Consider the following 20,317-nt stretch of genomic DNA (forward strand, 5'->3'; position numbering starts at 1 on the left):
CTTGGCAGCTCAGGCTTCTCTCAAAGCCACCGTGCTATAAAAATTATTCAAAGTCATATTAACCTGTTCTTTAAATCTAGCAGAAGGAATGCAGTCCATTTTCCTGAGTGAAATTCAGTTGGTTTTTTTTTTTTTTTCTAATTTTGCAGCTGAGGTCAGATTTGTGTTCAGCCAGAGAGATGCAGAGGCCAGAGGAGTTGGGTTAAATGACCACTATCAAAACGATAGAGAAAACAGATGATTAGAAAAATGGCCAAACAACCTATTTTTTTCTGATTCTCTTATGCTTCAGTTCCTCTGATGTTTCATCTTAACAGTTTTTCTGTAAGGGTATCATAACAATTATTTCACTAATCAGTAGTGAGTATCAGAAGGATGTGCATTAACATTTTTGCAAGTGATGTGTAGAATTTCTCTTGTTCACATGCACTTTAAAAGGTTTTCAAGTATCTGTGCAAGTCATTATTTCTATGAAAATTTTAGAATCATAGCACGTTTTGGGTCATAAAGGACTTTAAAGACCATTTAGTTAAAATCTTTATCCTAATTAGAGTGCTCCCGAGCTCATCCCTCATTTATCTTGACTATAAAAAAAAGGAATCTCATTCGCCTTAGTCGAATACCCGTGGAATGTGACACTTGTAACAACAGCGTTATTTCTTCCGTCAGCCATGCTGCGGTGGAGGCGGCTGTGTCCACCGGCTGCGTCCACCGCTGGTTTCCCGCTGTCATTTGGGAACGCTCCTCCTCCTCCGTTCGGCGCAGTGCGAGGGCCGGGGCCATGGGCGCCCCTCGGGGCTCCCGCGGGCCGGCAGCCGCAGCCCCGCCTGACAGCATTCAGCGCCCTGGGGAAAATATTACTGAACCCCCTCTCTACGCGAGGGCCCCGACCCGGCCGCGGCGGGCAGCACGGAGGCGGGGCCGCCCCGTCCGGCCGTGGCCCCGGCCCCGGCCCTGACCCCGGCCCGGGCGGGCGGGCGGGGCGGAGGTGGGGCGGCGCGGGCCGGGCCGGCGGGCGGAGCGGAGCGGAGGGAGCGGGGCGGGCGGGCTCCGGAAGAGGGAAGGAGCGGAGCGGAGCGGCGCGGCGGCTCGGGTGCGGTGCGATGGCAGCGCGGGGCTCGGCGGAGGTTGGCGCGCTGCGCCGCGCGGCCGAGCAGTGGCTGCTCTGGGACAAGGTGAGCGGCGGCCGCTCCGGCCAGGCGCGGGCTGCGCGGGGGCCGTGAGGGCGCAGGGTCAGGAGGCGCGGCGTGACGCCCGGCTGGTGCATTGTGCCCGTTTGGGGTGCGGTAAAAGCACCTGTTCGCTCCTTTGGCTCTGCTTTCAGAGCCCTCTGAGAAAGGGGCGCTCTCCCTCCACCCCTCCATCCATCCCCTCCCTCCCGCCCCGCGGCGGGGCCGGCGCAGGTGGGGCTGCGGGCCCCCTCTCTTTTGGAAACCCCCCGGCTGGTCTCAGTCTGGCGTTTAGCTGTACTGAACGCCTTTTTCAAACGGGCCTGTATTGTTCCGAACCGCCTCGGTCGCAGGGCAGTTGGTAGACTTAAATTATAAAAGACCAGCGTACATCGCCGTGTTACCTGTCTCTCAGTGTTAAAAACCTCCTGGTACCTTCAAATTCTTGTTTACTAAAATATTGATCCCAAAAGGCCTGGGGGCTCCCTTCAAAAACACTTGGAAATGCAGAAGCTGTCAGTCCTGTATTTTTCAGGTGTTATTTCCCCACCTGTTGAGACTTATCTTTGGTTTTGGATTTGACAGCACTAGGTGCAGTAGTAAAATCTTCTGTGTGTTTCTGTTTTCCATATACCTAAAGAAATATCTTGCCATAGCAGTGTTCTAGAAATGGTCATGCAGTTGCTTGCTGCTGCAGGTCCCACTGAGATGCAGGCCTCTATTGACACGTTTGGTTAGCATTTTTTATGTCCCTTTAAATATAATTTGTTCATTTGGCTGTATTGGCACGCACGGGCCATTGCCCCCCTTCAGTCACAAATTGACTCCCCCGAGCTGAGCACTCAACAATGCTCTCCGAGTTTTGTGCAGCCAGCACACATACCTGTTTGGTAAGGCATCTTGTGCTTATTTCAAAAACATTAGTGGAAACATACATTAATTCTCTTTTTTAGTATTCTTTCCAGGTTCTAAAGGATGTCATTAGAAGTACCTCGAGCTTGTTGTGATTCTTCATTAAAATCAGTAAACTGTTTAACAGAGGAGTTACCCAGTTCTGGTTTTATTAGTGATAGAGCAGTGCAAAACTAGTCCTCTTTTCAGAAATGCTAATGCATCACATCAAATGACAATAAGCTTTAGTGCCTTTTTTTCCCAGTTTAATTAAATTTGAGAAAATAGTTTGGTTTTAGAGCCTCTTATTTACATAGCTTCCCTGACCGGCATTAGTTATATTCCTGTCTTCTGTGTAATAATTTGCTTTTCACCTGGTTATTCTGATTATTTTGGTAAACCCTCTGGAAATCTAATGCAGTATCCTTTATAGCATCTTTAATTTTGAAAGTTTAGTCCTCTGTTAGCACTTTCATCTTTGACTCAGTAATAATTGACTAGTGTGCAATACCCATTGCTGATTGCTCAAAAGTGATGAGGTATTTTAATTTCTCACAGAGCTGTTGCATGTTTCTATTGAGCAACAGAAGACTCAGATGTAACCCTTGTCCATTTACTCTGATATAAAAAAGTTCCTTTTTGACATTCAGAGATGGGTTAATATTTAATGATGATAAGCGCCATGTTTCTTACAAAATAATCATCTGCAAGAGCAAGCCCTTATGGGCTGATGGCGGTCCTGCTGGCCTAACTGGAAGTTTCTACCTACATGGCAATGACTGTGCTTGTTACCAGGCTGTTTACATCACTCTGCTCATTACAGTAATAGCATATTTTTCATTCTTTCTATTATCAGTCATAGAATTATGAATGGAAGGTAGCTTCTGGTTTTAGTAAAAATAAAATCTGTTTAGTCAGAAGTTTTTCCTCTCCTATAAAACCTTGTGGGGACTCCTCTACTGATGATAACACTTAGAGCCTTCCTGTAGTGTAGATTAAAGTAAATAACTCGAGTGTTACCAGGTGATGTTCAGGCTAATTGCACTAGTGGATATTATCTTAGTATTAAATCATCTGCCACTGTATTCACAGAAAATGGTACTCCCGTACTCACATCTGGTTTAATTTGAGAGCAGAAAAAGCATAACCTGAGAGAATCAGAAAGGAAAAAGCCAGCACTTCATCCTTCTGATAAAATTTGGTCCTTCCTTGTTTAGGCAGAAGAAAAAGCCAAAACCAAGATTAGTTTTTTACTTAGCTGTGTACAATGGCATCTTAAAAGAATAGGCAAGTTCTGTGGAGAAAATAGCCATAAACAGTTATAACAGCAGTTCTGGAAAAATCCTTCTGCCACATTGACCTTTTACCATTATTTGGTGTGGGGTAGAGGCAGGCAGTGGGGAACAACTAAATTAATGCAGCCAAGTTTTCTTTAGAAAATTGTAAGGACTGAAACACTTAAGATTTGAGCAGCCACCTGGACGTATACATTTAACCAGACTTAAAAACTGGAGGATCCCTCTATTTTCACAGTAGATACCAAACCTGGGAAATTGCACTGACAACAGCAAACAAAAAACTCCTTGGCTGTGAGAGCTGGAGGATGCTCCTGATGTCCTTCTGCACTGGGATTGCAGCTTCTGGTCTGTCAAACACCTGTAGAAATGTGTGTGGTATCTACCTAAAAACATGCTCCTTTCAGTATTTAGAGATGACTCACATGCACAAAGCTCACACGGAGAAATTAAAAGGTGATTAGGCTCTGTACAAAATTGGATGCAAATGGTGTCATCCAGGCTTTACCTTTGAGACACAGACCTGATGTTAAAGCAAAAACTTGACATCAACTTGTAAACAGTCTAAACTCAGTTATGCTGCCCTATATATTCTATAGCAACATAGAATTATATTTATTCTTACAGAATATAATTACTCAATAATAATAGGTAATGGTGTCAAGCTGCCTGCAAGGAAGTGTCAGTTACAACATTCTTGGACTGGTAAATTGGTAATTTTTGCACTGTAATCAGTAATTCTGGGGTATCTAATTGTTTATTGCACTCAAGAAGCCGCATTTTTTTTTTTTTTTTTAATTCTTTAGCTTATTCTCCATTATGCAGTTTGCTCATTAGCACTAAAGGCACTTTGGCTTTTTCAGTATGTATTTAAACTATGTTGTTTGTCCTGTGGCAGTGGATGCACAGGTCAGTGGTTAGAACATTCCCATCTGGTCTTGGTTTTATATGTATGCAGACTTACTCACATGCCTCCTACTCTGTGTGTTTGCAACATTTTCTGAAGCTGCAGAAGATATATGGTTTTACGTTTAATTTTTCTTCCTTTTTTGCCTAGAATGATATGTTTTCCCTTGCTGTAAGCATACCTCAGTCATCCAGGAAATAGTAAAGTCTGTGACTTTTATGAGTTTATTTAATTGCCTAGAAATCAAAGTTTGTGTCCCTTTGGAAATGAGAATCTTTGTACTCCAGAGTAAAGTGTGTGTACTCATGCAGTGAGTAACCTGCTGCCTCTCAGATAATCCTGTTGTCAGGAGTCTGCCACCTGCCATCTGTCCTCTTGGCTCCTAAGTTGTCAAGAAATCAAATACTGAACTTCACAAGTATCATGTTAAAACGTTGAGAAGGTGAGGCATACAGGACTTTGCTAATTCCCTAAGTCTGGAAACAAAAAGCGTAATTAACAATAGAGAATCTGTGGAAGCAGTATGCCAAGAAAAGCAGTGAAAGTTAGAAACTCCTCACTGTTCTCAAGTGGTTTGACATGGCCTTTTTGTTGCCACTCTTGAGTAATTTTATTAAGAATTTGGCTGTAGTTTCTAGACTTTCATCCTGGAATTATGTTTATTTTTACAAGCATTACCTGCAAACATGTTGGAAATTATCTTCTGCCCAGTCTACTTAGTTTTGCTGCTACCTCTGGTGCTAGCCAGTCCTGGGACAAGATTATGATTTAATGTGTTTTAAACTCTACATATAGTGCTATAGAAACAACAAATGTTTCTTAATAATTAGCTTACCTTACTTTCTTAAATGTTTAGTGTAGTTCTTGTGTTGTGATGAGGAAAAATTCTCTGAATTGTGAAAGTGCTGCTTTTTGTTTGTTTTCAAAAACAAAACAAAAAAAAATAGACATCTTGGAAGTCTTTTAACATCCCAGATTGTGGGGAATATATATATATATATATATATATATATATATACATACACACATACATACAGCATACAGACATATACACACTGCTGTCCAGGTTGCATATTCACTTAAGGAGATAAATCTAAAGTAATACTTGAGGATGTACTGATTTAAAATTAAGAAGACAGCATGAGTTCTGGTGTTCTTGATACTGAAACCCAGGGATTGGGACAGAAAGTCAGTTCTGTTAAAAAGAACAAAACCTCATTTAGAATGTCTGGATTTTGTGTCAACAGAATCCAAAAACTTACGCAATCGTGAAACAATTGCTTGCGGAAGGAAATGCTGGAGAACTGCAGAAATACTTTGGCTCGCGGATGGAGTTTGGCACGGCAGGGCTCAGAGCTGCCATGGGAGCAGGGATTTCCCACATGAATGACTTGACTATTATCCAGACAACCCAGGTATTGTGTTCAGCACTTTATCTCACTTAACTGGTTGTGTATGTGAATGGAAGAGCCTGATTTATGGCAAGCAAATGAGTATTCTATGGAAGTACAAGTTCTCTCCTATTCTTCCAGTTTTCACAAGTAATTTGTATTATAATTATTAGCTGAGTGCTGATCTCTGAAAACAAGCAGAGAGAAGCTATTAAACTGTTAAAAGAAGTTACTTTCCGTATTTGATTTGCAATTTAATTTATACACAGCTGCAGTTAAGCTCAAGTCTAACAGCACTGTTGTTACAACTGCAAAAAAACCCCAAAGGTAGCCAACATTTGGTTGGGCTTTGTGTGTGCTAGACATAGTTTTACATAGAGGCAGTGAAGGTATGTATACATACATGGATCCTAAAGTAGATCTACTTGGGGAAAAACGCACAACCTTGAATAACTACAGCTTGGAGTGGTGATGTATCGTGTGCTAAAGAGATGCCATTATTAAGGGTGAGATTTGGTTAAAAACCTGAAATGCTGGCCAGCTGTTCTCTTCCGCATGTGATACCTATGACAGCTGAATAATTTCTCAAAACCTGCAATTCAGACTAATTGTGTTACCTGTTCCTTTTTGGAGTTGATTCTGATATTTTTAAAAGTACTTAAATGCTTTAGAGGTTTGCAATATTGATTTGAAGGTTTCTGATATTTCTTGGTGTTTATTGGTCATGGACAAGCTGGATCCCAGAGCAGTTCAGTGAGATGCTATGTGTGCTCAGCTTCCTAAGACATCAGCATCTTAGCAATTATCTTAACGTGATGATAAATTAAACATCAAGATTGTGTTAATGAGGTGGATTTGTTGTTGTCTTAAGGGATTTTGCAGATACCTCGAGAAGAATTTCACTGACCTGAAAAAGAGAGGAGTTGTGATTGGGTTTGATGCTCGTGCTCATCTTTCCAGTGGAGGTAGTAGCAAAAGGTACTTCTTAGATTTTGTGTTTAGTATGTTGTAGATACCTTGTGTGATCCATGATGGATTTATATCTACTTCAATTGTATTTTCTTTCTGTAAAGTGAATTAATGTGTGGGATTTACAATATTCTTACATACTGGTAATACCAAAGTAGTTCTTAGAGTTGTGCTTTGTCTTTTGGGAATAGTGACCCAAATAATTGGGTCTGTACAATAATTGAGATATATTGATAAGTGATGGTGGTTTTGTTGGGGTTTTGTAATTGCATTAGGATGGGAGAGAAAGTTGTGAATTCTAGGAAACCAATAGGCAAGAAAATGAATATATTACCCAGGTATCTTTTCTTCCTATTTAGGTTTGCAAGACTTGCTGCCAATACCTTCATCAGTCAGGGAGTTCCAGTTTATCTATTCTCTGATATAGTACCAACTCCCTTTGTGGTATGTTTTTTATTATGTTTTTATTACATTATCTGCTTTAAATGTACACAAATTCTGTCAGATACCTTGCATTACTTAAAGTAAGGATAACTACACAAATCAGCTCTTACTTTTTAAGCTCTTCCTGCAGAGAGTCTTGTACTTATTTAGCTGTGTATAGTTTACAACATACATTGGAGACGAAGGGAGAATGTGGAATGTCAGCAGTTTCCTAAGGAGTCTGGAGCCGAAAACATACACTCACATTTGGCTGTATTTTACCTTTTTTTTTTTTTTTTTTTTTTTTTTTTTTTTTTTTTTTTTTTGTGGGGAGGAGGGGCAAGGGCAGGTATTGAATCCAAAATAGCTAGCAAGTTGTTGGAGTGCAGTGATGTTTTGTCAGAAGGGTGGTTGAATTGTGTCCACGATGCCCCCATCAGAACACCAGGTGTCTCCAGAGCAATGCAGAAAAGCCCTACTCCTGGCCCTTGTCCTAAAAGCAATAATTTCTCCCTATACCACTTGCTCCAGTGAGCATTCCAAACAGAACATAGTGGTATAAAGACTTTCTACATAGTATTCTTATACTGATACAATTTTTGAAGATTTAGGGTCAAATTCTTCATAGTGCAGTTTGAAGTGTTGTTGCGAGAACATAGTTGATTGCATTTCAGTATTAAATAAAGAGCCAGGAGTAAACACAAATTGGACCTGTGTTCATGAATAATGCTTCATTTTTAATTCACTCCCTCTGTTCTGAGCTAATTTATAAGAGCTCTCTCCAAAACAATTGTCTTCTGAACCCTGATGGAGTAGCTGCTCCCCAGGCTGCTCCCAAAAGACAGTGTGGATGAGACTGCTTGAGCTGCAGTTCTCTGCCCCGTGCTGATTTGTGTCATTACCCAACAGACTTGGCACCCTCTAAGGCCTTGGGTACCTCAAGTCATTCCACAGTAAGGAACACATGCATCTAGCTTCCTTCTAGAAAGGCACTAGAGATTCACAAAGCATCTGGAACAACATTAATAACACATAAATGGGAAAATGCACAAGAAAAAACAAGGGCTAAACATTAATAACAAAAAAAAAAAAAAAAAGGGAAAATGCACAAGAAAAACAAGGGCTAAAGCTGTGCCACGTGGACTCTAGTGGAGCAGGTACTATTTAGCTTCTGCTTTAGGGAGTCAGTGTGTAGGAATCACATCTTGACTTTATTTTCATAATATGAAGTATTATGTATGCATGAGAAAAATAATAAATAATATGTTGCACATTCTACTTCAAGTAACTTTCTCTTGTTGCAGCCATACACGGTAACTCATCTGAAGCTTTGTGCTGGAATTATGGTTACTGCATCCCATAATCCAAAACAAGACAATGGTTACAAGGTATTCTAATGTGATCTATTTTCTGTCTCTTTGTCTCTTTTTTTTTCATGTAGAGAAACTAATGCAATTGTCTATAGTTCTTGTCATGGTATAGACTTAATTAATTACTAGTCTCTCTATCTCTTCTATGTATTTAAAGCTAGTGTCATGTTAAACTGATAATATAATTAAAATCTTTGCTCTAGAAAGCAGGATGCCATTGTAATCTGCTATGCACTGAAAAAAACACAGCTGAATTTCCTGTGCACCAGTCACTCAATAGCTGGGCAGTCATATACAGACTTTTTCCAAAATACTAAAATGGAAGTTTTCTCAGTAAATGATTGGGCTTTGTTTTGTGTCTCATTATGGATCTTGATATCTTTTGATAAAATTAAACTGCTTTTTTTTTCATAGAATAAAAATAGGATGTGAGAAGAAACACTGAGAATATGAACAAAATACCTAAGCCTAATTTACTGTAATACTTTAATACTTTAGTGGATGTACTGTACCTTAACCAACAAAAAAACATAACAAAATTATATTACAAGATTAATGATCAAATACTCACATACCTATTTTTTTATTTAGGTTTACTGGGAAAATGGTGCTCAGATAATTTCCCCTCATGACAAAGGAATTTCTCAGGCTATTGAGGAGAACCAAGAACCATGGCCTCAGGCTTGGGATGACAAACTGATTGACAGCAGCCCACTACTTCATGATCCATATGCCATGGTCAATGAGGAGTATTTCAAAGACATACAGAAACAGTGCTTTTACAGGTGACTGCTGTTAATTCCTTTAAGAATGCAGGATATTCCATCTAGTATGTTAGCAGGGCAGTTTAAATTGATGGGAGTGAGGGTGGCCACAGTCCTGCCATGACCCAGTTCTGCCTGTTCCTTTTTGTCATCTTTTGGGGTTGCACTCTAGCTCTGTGGTGGTGTCATAAGCCAGTTCATGAAGCTGTCCTGGCAGAGGTCTAACCCAGCAAAGTGACCAAATTTCTGATGATATCTCCCTGTATTTTCATGGCCATGCATCAGCCAAGTATCCCAGCAAGACTGGGGCTGCTGGAGGTGGACATGGCATGGATAGCCCACCAGCCTTAAAACAAGATTCTCAGAGAGACAGTGAACCAGGTTGTTAAGCCAGTTCTGGACAAGAAGGTCTCGCTCTGTCATTCCAGCCTTGCTTGTGCTCCTGGTAGCCTTGGGTGCCTTACAACAGCCTACTCCTATCACTTGCTCAGTAAAATCTTTACTTAGCAAAATAAAGTGGATGTTTCTCTTGGTGAACAGTTAGAATTGATTTGTGTAGTAGAAGAGTATCAACTTTCTAGATCTGCTGTTTTTTATGTAGAAATTTTAAGCACCAGTAACCGTGTTCTTACTCTTGCTAAAAACAGTCAAAGGTTACTAGAAAGCTGGGGCTATTACACTGCTTTTTCAGAATTGGAATTAAATGTTTCCTTAGGAGTTTGCATGATTTTACATATGCCAGATATTTTTTTTGCATGATTTTACATATGCCAAATATTTTTTTCCTTCCTAAAAATGAGTGTGCTCAAATTGGGCAGGCTGCTGTTGACTCACTGTGTTCACTGTTTTTGGGGGTGGTTTAAGTACTAGAGTTGGGGATGGAGAGTCTCTTTAGTCAGTTGTATTTGTTTTTCACTTGACTTCCTTGGGATGTGTAGACTGTACAGTCTTTCTTACTCCAGTGATTTGCACATACTAGGATGTTGGATGCCAAGAGTGATTCATATTGTTGAAAAATTAGGCTAAGCCAATTTTCAAGCCATTGCTTTTAAAATCTGACCTCCTTTAATTCATATTTTTAACAGTGATATAGAATGCTGAGTTGTATCTGTTTCCAAACTTAGTCAGTTTTGTGCAGAACAGTCTCCCGTGCCCAAGTTGACTGTTAACCTGTTTTATTTCAGGAATATAAACAAGGAAACAAACCTGAAATTTGTTCATACTTCTGTGCATGGCGTAGGACATAAATTTGTGCAGTTGGCTTTCAAGGCATTTGACCTTAGCCCTCCTTTTGCTGTTCCGGAGCAGAAAGATCCTGATCCAGACTTTCCCACAGTGAAGTATCCAAATCCTGAAGAAGGCAAAGGTGTTCTGGTAAATAGATTTTTTTTAAATAGTTGTGATGTCTTTCAGTGTATTCCTTTTTGCCAGAAGTCACAGCTGTAGCTATTGGTGGAAGGACAATTTTTCAACTGTTTCATAGCCTTACATTTAGTGAAGAGTTAGCTGGTATCCTTTCGTTGACATAACCCTCTTTGAACCAGTCAAGTAGTAATTAGCTATAACTTTCAACTATTTTGTTCTCTAACACAATGGGCAGGATCTGCACATGGGATAAAGTGATAGTTAATTTAAAAAAATAATAAAAAAAATCTTCTCACTTGTTTCTGGAAGGTTTGTACTCTTTTGTTCTGACACCACACCAGGAGGGGGCAGGAGAAGTCCTGATAGGTGGTTGGAGTTTCTGCTACTATTTCTGTTACACTTTGTTATTGAAGGATCCTATTAAATCTAGGTAGCTTTTAAGTTGGGCCACGGAAGTGGAATGATGTAGGTAAAGTTAAATGTCCTGACTATGTTCTTCTCTTGCCAGGCTAGAAGTTTTTGGGTTTTTTGAGAGACACATAATGATTTTGGGTGTTTGAGATTCAATAAATGGGGGAAGTTACTTAAAACCTATAAAGAAAGTGAAAATATTATTTGGGGATATTAACACTCATCTGGTCCTGCTTGCCACATTTCCAGACATTGTCTTTTGCTTTGGCTGAAAAAGATGGGGCAAGAATCATTTTAGCAAATGATCCTGATGCTGATCGACTGGCAGTGGCAGAGAAACAAGAGAGGTATGGTAATAAAGTAATGCAAACCATTGACATTTTTTTCATCCCAAGGTTAGGCTCATTTGGAGCATTCTTGCTACTTGTGTTGCAGAGGAAGAATAGTCACAGCAATAATTTTTTGGATTGAAAACACACAGAAATGTGAGAAGACTGTATGAATCAGCCAAAATAGGGGAAGGATATGAAATAATGATCAATATAGACAGTGTACAGAAGCCTGAATAAATAGTTGACACTTGCTGTAGTTTAGGCATGCACAGAAGCATGTGAATTGTTGTTGTGGTGCTATGCTTTTTCAAAGGTAGGTTTTCAGTTCAATTTTTTTTCGCATAAGACTGATAAACATTTTTTCATTCTAGGTTGATTAAACAATAACTTGGATTCAGGAGAATCTGTTTGGTTCCCTGATAATCTCTTGTTCTTTAGTATGAGTATCTTCTTTCTCAAATCCTGTTAAACCAAACATTTTACTAATCATTAGATGATTTGTGCTTCTCTTGCTCAGTTTCCCACTTCTTTACATAATGTTATGTATTTGCATTTCACCTTAAAGTACCTCATGGTTTGGTACTTCTCAGTGTAGTCATTTGTGCTCTCCCCTTCAAGAACCACCTATATGTGCATTATTTATCTTTGCATACCCAGTCAAAAAAGGCAAACTTGCTCAGTCAGGGGCTTACCATAAGTTGTTCATATTTATGAAATGTAGCCTATAGTTCTGACTCAATATAGCTGTCCCCTTTTTTCATGCCCTCTGATATCCTGTACTTCTACAATTAGTTATATTTCTGTATTGTGGTTTTATCTGGTTAATAAAAGAAAGCTGAAGTTCAAGCACTTTGTATCGTATCTACAAATAGTGGTGTTTTTCCTTTATCTACCTTGAAACTAATCTGAGCAGTTACAAACTATAAATCCTCAGTAAAAATAAGCTTCAAGATTTTCAGCTTTGAGAGGAGCAGAAAAAAAAATCTGCTGCTGGGCCAGCATATATGAATTCCCTGTGCATGACAGCCAGAAGAGGGATGTAAAATTATGGCAACAGTCTTTGGTACCCAAGGGATGATATGGGCATCTGCTAGATGTCCTCAGTGGTTGTGGATGAACTAAATAGTTGAATCTGTATCAGTCAGACAAAATGTTGACTAAATGACTCAAATGTCAAAAGTGCAGTAAAAGGAGACAGTGCAAATACCCATTTTGCTCAACAGATAACCAGAAAAGCTAAAATAGTATCTTTAAAGGTAGCAGTATTTTCTTTGGGGTTTTGGGATGCTTTTAAATTCATTAGCCTCACAGCATGAACTAAGGAGGTTTCTCTGCCTTTGGAAGAAGAATGGTCTTTTGTGGACACTCTGCTGTATCTCAGTGTCAGTTGGAAGGTTCTTATTTCAATGGTTTTGGTCTGTGCCAGCCTCAGTTGGCAATTCAGCATTGAGAAAAAGGTATAAAAAGTTTCATATGATGCTAGTTATGATGGGTTAAAACAAGAATGCAAAATCACTCATGTTTTTTGTCTGAAGACTTTGAGCTCCCAGAAGCTTGAAGAGGGCTGTTAGTTTATTGCATCCGTTACCAGTGAGAGTGTGGTCTCTCATTCTGCTGCCTCTACTCTCATTGTTTAGCCAGTCTTAGTTGTCTCCTAACTTCCAGTCCTGTGTCTTCTCAGACTTCTGCTGTACCTTTTCATACACTAATCAAATATTAATATAGGCTCCTACAGTATCTGTACTTCTTCTTTGACAGAACCTCCTGTAGAGCACTCTCTCAGCACTCTTACACTAAGTTGCTGCTGTGCATTGCTTTGTGCCTGTTGGCATCAGTTAATGCAGGAGACTGAGTCTGCTTCTCTTTCACAACAGGTACTGTTTCTGTAGGTCTTGGTTTTGTCAGTCTGGAAGTGTCTCTGTCCCCTTTTATGACTGGGAATTTTTTTGGCAATTTTGACATTTGTCTTTCTTTTTTTCTTCATTTTTTTTCTGTTCTAGCATCACATCAATATTAATCTTTTATACCCATTTACGATTTTTTTCCAATCTTCCCAATAACTAGTTGATGTATTTGTGATTAAATTAAAAGTACTTGTCACTAGGTCAACTAAAAATACTGATCACTTGAGAATTGTGTTTTTATGTCACTGTGCTTGTCCTAATCACCAAGTTTATAATTTGTATGCTGAACATAAAAATGTTTTGCTTTAAAAATGTTGGAAATATCACTGTTTCATCTTTGGATAACTGCAAAAGCTTATGTGTATGATGGAGAAGAAAGGTAAGAGTTTCAGAATACTTTGGGGGAGGAATTTTTTTGTTTGTTCATTATGAGCACATGATACCTTGTTACTGTTATGTGGAATTCCAAGGCAGTGGTTTTTTTGTTAATATTAATTTATAGAAGAACCAATAGATTCTTTTTTACCCCCAATATTATCCTTTGATTTCATGTACTTTCTAATATTTTTTTTGCCTGTAGTGGTGAATGGAAAGTGTTTTCTGGAAATGAACTAGGAGCTCTTTTAGGCTGGTGGATCTTCACTTGCTGGAAAAATAACAGTAGGGATACTCGTGCCATTAAAGATGTCTACATGTTATCCAGTACTGTTTCTTCCAAAATCCTGAGAGCAATTGCACTAAAGGAAGGTTTTCACTTTGAGGTAAGCTTCACGTTGCACATTATTCCATGTTCTTTTAGTATCTTTCCTACAAAATGTCATATGTTTGTAAACCATTGCTTTTCTTTTTAATGCCTTTGATTTCTCCTGCCTGCCGTAGGAAACGCTGACAGGTTTCAAGTGGATGGGCAACCGTGCCAAACAGCTCATGGACCAGGGGAAAGCTGTTCTTTTTGCATTTGAGGAGGCTATAGGTAAGAGACAGAATTGTTTTCATATCTTGCAAAGTAGTGAAAATAGAGCTACTACAAAAAGTGACAGAACTGCAGAGAGCCACAGAATGGGTGCGGTTGGAAAGGACTGATGGAGGTCATTTGGTCCAATGTTCCTGCTCAAGCAGGGTGTCCTAGTGCAAATTACGCAGGATTGGACCCAGATGGTTCTTGAATATCTCCAGGGAAGGATAGTCTACAATTTCTCTGCGCAGCCTTTGCCAGTGCTCTGTTAGCATCCCATTAATGAAGTAAAATGTAAAAAAAAATTAAATGGCAACATAAGGGTGTCTTCAATACAATGGGTGTATTTCCAATGAGTAGCAGATAATTATCTATTTTGCTCATTGATACTAGTTTTTAAAACCTTTATATCTCTGCCTAGCACAAAGTTTGTGAGCTAGGAGTATGTATCTACACCATGGCTGTAGCATGGCTATAAGATCTGGACTGCAAATTCTGCATAAACTTTTTTTTTTAAAAACAAGAAACAAACACATTTTTTCAGACATGAACTTGAGCTTTTTTACCTGACCGATTTAAGCTCAGTGTAAATAACAATAACATAAAGTAAAAACTACCCCAAATTACATTTGTGAACTGGAAAGCTATGGCTGAAAGCCATGAATTCATGAGGAGGAAATTGTAAGGCTCTAATGCTCTTTAAGTATCTCAGTATCTGAAAACCAGAGAAGATGTGGCTAATTTCACACATAATTATCAGTGTTACCTTGCACTACTGTATAAGGTAATCACATTTGAGACAATGCTGTACTTGCATTGTCCTGCAGTGTGGCATTTCTCTTTCTAGAAAGCTCCATAAGGAGTTGGGAGCATGTGGCACTGATATGATGCAAATCTCTGTCTTGAAATTCCATTGAATACCTTGCTTATTAAAATTGACACCAATTAGAAGAATCTTTTTTTTTTTTACTTTTGGTTTGACTCTAAAATGTCTGTACTATGGTAATGTGCATTTCTTCTTTCAAAGATGTTTGGGTAACAATCCCTCCCCTTCCTATTTCTTGTTAAAAATGTGTCTAATTAGATCTAATGTTCCTTGTTTAGGGTATATGTGCTGTCCTGCTGTTCTGGATAAAGATGGTGTCAGTGCTGCTGTTATAACTGCAGAGATGGCCAGCTTTTTGGCAACCAGGAATTTGTCTTTGTCTCAGCAGCTGAAAGCCGTCTATGATGAGTGAGTTCAATTTTCATTTTTTATTTTTCAGATTTTCTCAATTTTACATACTGGGGTTAATAGGGCCTCAATAGCAACCAATAGTTTATAAAGAAATAAAATGTGAATTATTGTACTATTAAGACAATTCTGTAATAGTAATCTTCAGAAAGTGTTCCTGCCTTGTGGACATGAATATATTTATGACTTTGTTTTGTGTTGTTTTAAGGTATTTAAATATAATAATAACTATCTTACTAATTATCTATTAGTAATGAGATCTTTGTGGATTTTCAAATGTTTCCCTTCACATGCCTGAAAGGTTTTTTCATTTTGGGAAGTTCTGCACTTGGGTCCTTTTACAGAAGATTGGGCAGCTGTATTGCTGAGTTGTAGAGATTATAGTGCTTCTTGCTGCTTAAATGAGCCAGACACTCAAAAATGTTGATGACTGAATGAGTCTAAGTAGCTCTGGCTTATTTATGCTATACATAGAAGCCAGCTTCTGTCCTTGCAGGGCTACTTATGATTAAATTAATTCTAGTTGGCTCTAAAGTTAGGCTTTTTATTGTATTATTATGTCTTTTTTTTTTAATAGATTATTGTTGTTGAGTTTTGGTTCTCCTTTTCTCTTTCTGCTCCTGATTAATGAGATTTGAGCTGATTATACAGAAGTGTTGTGACTGGCCATTACTCTTGGCTATATACAGCTGGGTATCCCTCTGGGAGCTTTTAATATGAGGCATTACTTTTCTTTTGTTCTTTTTTAATGGGTTCAAAGAAATCAATAGCAAAGATGAATATTGAATTTCATGAGGCAGGGAGTGGTCTTTGTGGAGGTTTTGGGTTATTTGTTTTAAAGGAGGGAGCAGCACAGGCTGTTTGATACTCTCCAGATCTTCATGTCTCATACACAGTAACCAGGGAGGGTGGAACCTGCAAAGAGACTGGAAAACTCCAGCCTTTGTGCTGCTTGTTTTGCCAGTCCTGAGTTCTCATTTGTGTGCAGCACTAGCTAGTTTCATTGTCTCTTTAGGAAGGAATCAAGTGGCAAAGACATGCTTACACTGCATAGATAAATTGTGTAATATAGAAGCATGAAAGAGGAATTCATACCTAGAGTATCAAATACAGCATCTGATGTGAGAATTCTCTTCAATGCTACTAGCTGGAAGTGCATATTCAAGATTAGAATATTCAGCCTCTGGCTTGAGTTTTTTATTGTTTTGTTGGGGTTTTTTTTAATACTAATACAGTAAACACCTGCTTCAGATTGACCTCAGAATGTTTGACTGAGTGGAACTGAGCTGTGCCACAGTGCTGCTGTGTACATAGGCACTGAAAAGGACTCAGAGATGCTTTAGCATAAAAGCAGTCTATAAGATGTCACTGCACGTAGTCACTCTTTGTGGCAAAGCTACAGATAGAGGGAAGGATACAAATGTGCCCTATTAAATTGTTGTTTGATAATGAGCTGGAAGGAGGGTTCTTGTTTTGTTTTGGGGGTTGTTTTGCATGTGTTTGATTTTTGTTTGTGGCTAGTATAGGGCTGCAGTTTTCTACTTCTTACTACTTCACTTCTTTGTCAGATTTGTCTTGTGAGTTGAAGCAGAAGAAACTCGATTTTGTATTTTGGAAATGTAGAAGGGGAATCTGTCTCGAAGTAAATGCAGATAAGGAAAAGGACATGGTCCTAAGTAGGCTTATCACTTCTTTCAGATACAGGATAGGTTTTTTTAATTCCCTTACTGAATTCTTAAGACTAATTTAACTATTATTAACCTTCAAGATACCCATTTAGGTATAAATATGACCCTATTTAAGATTCAGATTTCTAGTGTGAACATCTTACTACTAATGAAGATTCTGCCCCTTAGATTTTCACTGCCATCAAGGATATTTATCAAGTCTTGATCTGTAGCAAGAGCTCACTTGAACAACCAGTCCAGGCTTGTATGTTTCTCAACAACATGATATTTTGAAAAGTCAGTGTTACTGGGTCATTTGTCTTTGCATCACATTACCTGGCAGCAAACAGGTGAGGAAGAGAGACAATGTTCAGAGCCATTTGGTTTAGTAAAAACATTTCTACTTTAATGTTTGGTAGAAACACTTCAATGAATTGTGATTGGAAAAGCTGGTCTAGAATTCTAGAATTTGTTTTACTTAGAAAAGGTCATCTGGAATCCACTCAAAGAAGTTATTAGATGTAATCTCTTCCCTTCCTATGGTGGTCAGGGCACTTCAAGACAATAATGGTATCCTTTTTTCTTCGGTGTTGCTGTAAATTTTCTCAGTTTTCATAATCAAAAATAAAAGACATCTGCAGAGAAGTTTATTTGAAGTATGTGAAATGGGATAATTAAGCTGTTTGGACCTTTTTAAAATTGTAAGGGCAAGAACTGATGCTTCAGTTGGGTGAGCACGAGTACAGTGTGGCTTTTTGGAAGGTTGTATAATGTGTCTGGCGTACAACTCTTAGGACATTGCTTCCTGGATTCACTAATATTGCATCTTCACAGATACGGCTTCCATATTACCAAAGCTTCGTATTTCATCTGCCATGATCCTAAAGTTATTCAACAGCTTTTTGACAACCTTAGAAATTTTGATGGAAAAAACACATACCCAAAATCTTGTGGTAGATTTAAAGTTTCTGGAATAAGGGATCTAACTACTGGGTATGACAGCAGCCAGCCAGATCAAAAGGCTGTAAGTATCCTTCTAAATTACATATAAATCATATGTGATGTATATACACGCACATAAAACATTCTGTGGAGAAACACTAAATGTATTTACACACTGAGTCATAAAACAACTTAGATTGGTGACACTTGTTATGCCTTGGTGAGAGGAAGTGAAGCCAAGGGGGTGTTGGGTTTTTTGTTAGGTTTTGTGGTGTGTTTTTTCTCTCCAAGATGAGAGTTTGTGAGGGGCAGTAGAGGGATTTTACTGCCTTGCAACAGCAATCTGCATCGTTTACTTGTGAGTGCAAGTTAAACTGTCTATTAAGATGTGGTTTTGGATTCTGTGTTTCTCCACAATCTCCATTTCCTTTCCTCCGGGGAAATGCCATGACAGCTCAACTTCTATGAGCAGAAAAAAATTGTCTAGATTTGAAATGAGTTACCTAGCAGTGATGCAGTTCTACCAGATTCCAGGCTGAGGGCAAGGCTGTCCTTGTGGTCTCAAGACCACAGTGTTGAAGAAAACAGAACTAAACTATAATTTTAGCTGATGCTTTTGTCATACTATCTAACATCAAGTCATGGGTTTATATATAGTCTCTTTCCACGTTTTTTTAAAAAAATATTCTTAATATTTCTAGATCCTTCCTACTAGTAAAAGCAGCCAAATGATAACATTCACTTTTGCTAATGGAGGAGTGGCCACCATGAGAACCAGTGGGACAGAACCAAAGATCAAATACTATTCTGAACTTTGTGCACCTCCTGGAAACAGGTATTGTCACTTACATTTGGTGTAACAGAGTCTGTGTGGCTTTTTGGTATTGTTTTAGAGAAACAAGAGCTCTCCATGGTCAAATAATATTACTAAAGTCATTTTAGTGAATGTATTTGTATAAAGCTTCAACTCTGCAAAATTTGTTGACACATTCTTGTCACTGAAATTTCTTTGAACTTGGTTTTACATTCAGTGAAAACAGTATCAGGAAAAACATTCTGCCTTAAATAAATGCGATTATTTTCACCCCTTCTTTACATGCATAGTTGCTTTAAAAATATTTAATCAAATATGAGGTGTTCTAATATATTTCAGACCCTTTTATGTTTAGCAGTTATATCTTAACCAGTAGCCTTGGAAATCATACAATCTTAAAGATAATTATTAATTTATGTAATGAAAGTAATACTTTTCATAGATGAAAAGTCATCTAAGAATACTGCTACAGGTATAAAAATTACACTTCTAGTCACTTACATTTAGTAATAGAAGCTCTTCTGAACTCAAATTTGCCATACTACTGTAGATTATATTGTGGAGTTATGTTTCTTCACAGTCTTCATGCATATCAGTTGAAAGTGAGCATCAGTGCATTCCCATAAGAAATCAAATGTATAGACTTCTAGCATTAATATAAAATGTTTGTCTAAAGCAATGCAACAGATTTAAAAATTCCTCACACTAAAACTATACATTTTAGCTTTTCCATTGTTTCACTGTTTTCTGTGTTTGTGTGAATTTTGTTTTCCAGTGATGTTGAACAGCTGAAGAAGGAACTAGATGAATTGGTCAATGCTCTTGAAAAACACTTCTTTCAACCAGAAAAAAACAAACTTCAACGAAAGACTGAGTAAAATAGCAGAATTACTACCTTGATTGGCTTTTGCAGAATTAGAAGTGCATTATTTAAGAAGTTAAGGTTTTTTAGGACCAAACATCTGAGAACTCTTGCTGTAAAGCCTTCTGCTTTTAAGAGTTATTTTGGGTACTCTTGGCTCTAGTATCTCATTTTGGAAGGAAAGTAGTACCTTTACTCTTAATGGACCAAAAAAAACCCAATCAGTTAACTAAAAGCTTTATGAACTAAAAGTTGACTGCAAATGGATTTCAATCAAAACTTGTTTTAATTAAATATAAGTAATATTCTGATATCTGAAACAGCCTGTTTTGTGGTGACTTATTTGTTTTGTGTGCATATAATCTGATAACACTATGCAACTTTGTCTAGGTTTAGATTTGCAAAGGAAGTTCTTCTGTTAATAGGAAGTATTTAAAGTCTGTGGTGAGACTTTGACAAACTTGGGGTAGATGATTCCAAAGTAGTGATTTTTCTTAGGGATTTTGGCCCAAAGAAACAAGAAACTCACAGCAAATTTGTTCAATATCTATTTGCTATGGGACTACATGTAATATTCCAGGCAAGGGATACAAAGTGTGCTAAACTGTCTTTGAATACCATGAACCCATTAAGATATTATATCTATATACAG

At 38.3% G+C, this 20,317-nt stretch overlaps 1 protein-coding gene across 1 annotated transcript; it reads left to right on the plus strand.

The window, feature by feature from the left end:
- Positions 1-1,058: 1,058 nt before the first annotated feature.
- Positions 1,059-19,985, plus strand: PGM2 (phosphoglucomutase 2). Its single transcript, XM_038136165.1, has 14 exons — positions 1,059-1,175; positions 5,510-5,677; positions 6,525-6,631; positions 6,982-7,066; positions 8,350-8,433; positions 9,007-9,200; positions 10,364-10,553; positions 11,205-11,302; positions 13,772-13,952; positions 14,071-14,164; positions 15,251-15,380; positions 17,882-18,071; positions 18,691-18,824; positions 19,579-19,985. The coding sequence occupies exons 1-14, from the start codon at positions 1,104-1,106 to the stop codon at positions 19,679-19,681; spliced, it is 1,830 nt and encodes a 609-aa protein (XP_037992093.1). The 5' UTR covers positions 1,059-1,103; the 3' UTR covers positions 19,682-19,985.
- The last annotated feature ends 332 nt before the right edge of the window (positions 19,986-20,317 follow it).

The sequence above is a fragment of the Motacilla alba genome, chromosome 4, assembly GCF_015832195.1.
Source record: "Motacilla alba alba isolate MOTALB_02 chromosome 4, Motacilla_alba_V1.0_pri, whole genome shotgun sequence".
NCBI classification, from domain to species: domain Eukaryota; kingdom Metazoa; phylum Chordata; class Aves; order Passeriformes; family Motacillidae; genus Motacilla; species Motacilla alba.

Coding starts and splice junctions, on each gene's coding strand:
- PGM2 (XM_038136165.1), top strand. CDS start 1,104: ATGGCAGCGCGGGGCTCGGCGGAGGTTGGCGCGCTGCGCCGCGCGGCC. Junction 10,554..11,204: donor AAGAAGGCAAAGGTGTTCTG/GTAAATAGATTT, acceptor CCACATTTCCAG/ACATTGTCTTTTGCTTTGGC. Junction 13,953..14,070: donor AGGAAGGTTTTCACTTTGAG/GTAAGCTTCACG, acceptor TGCCTGCCGTAG/GAAACGCTGACAGGTTTCAA.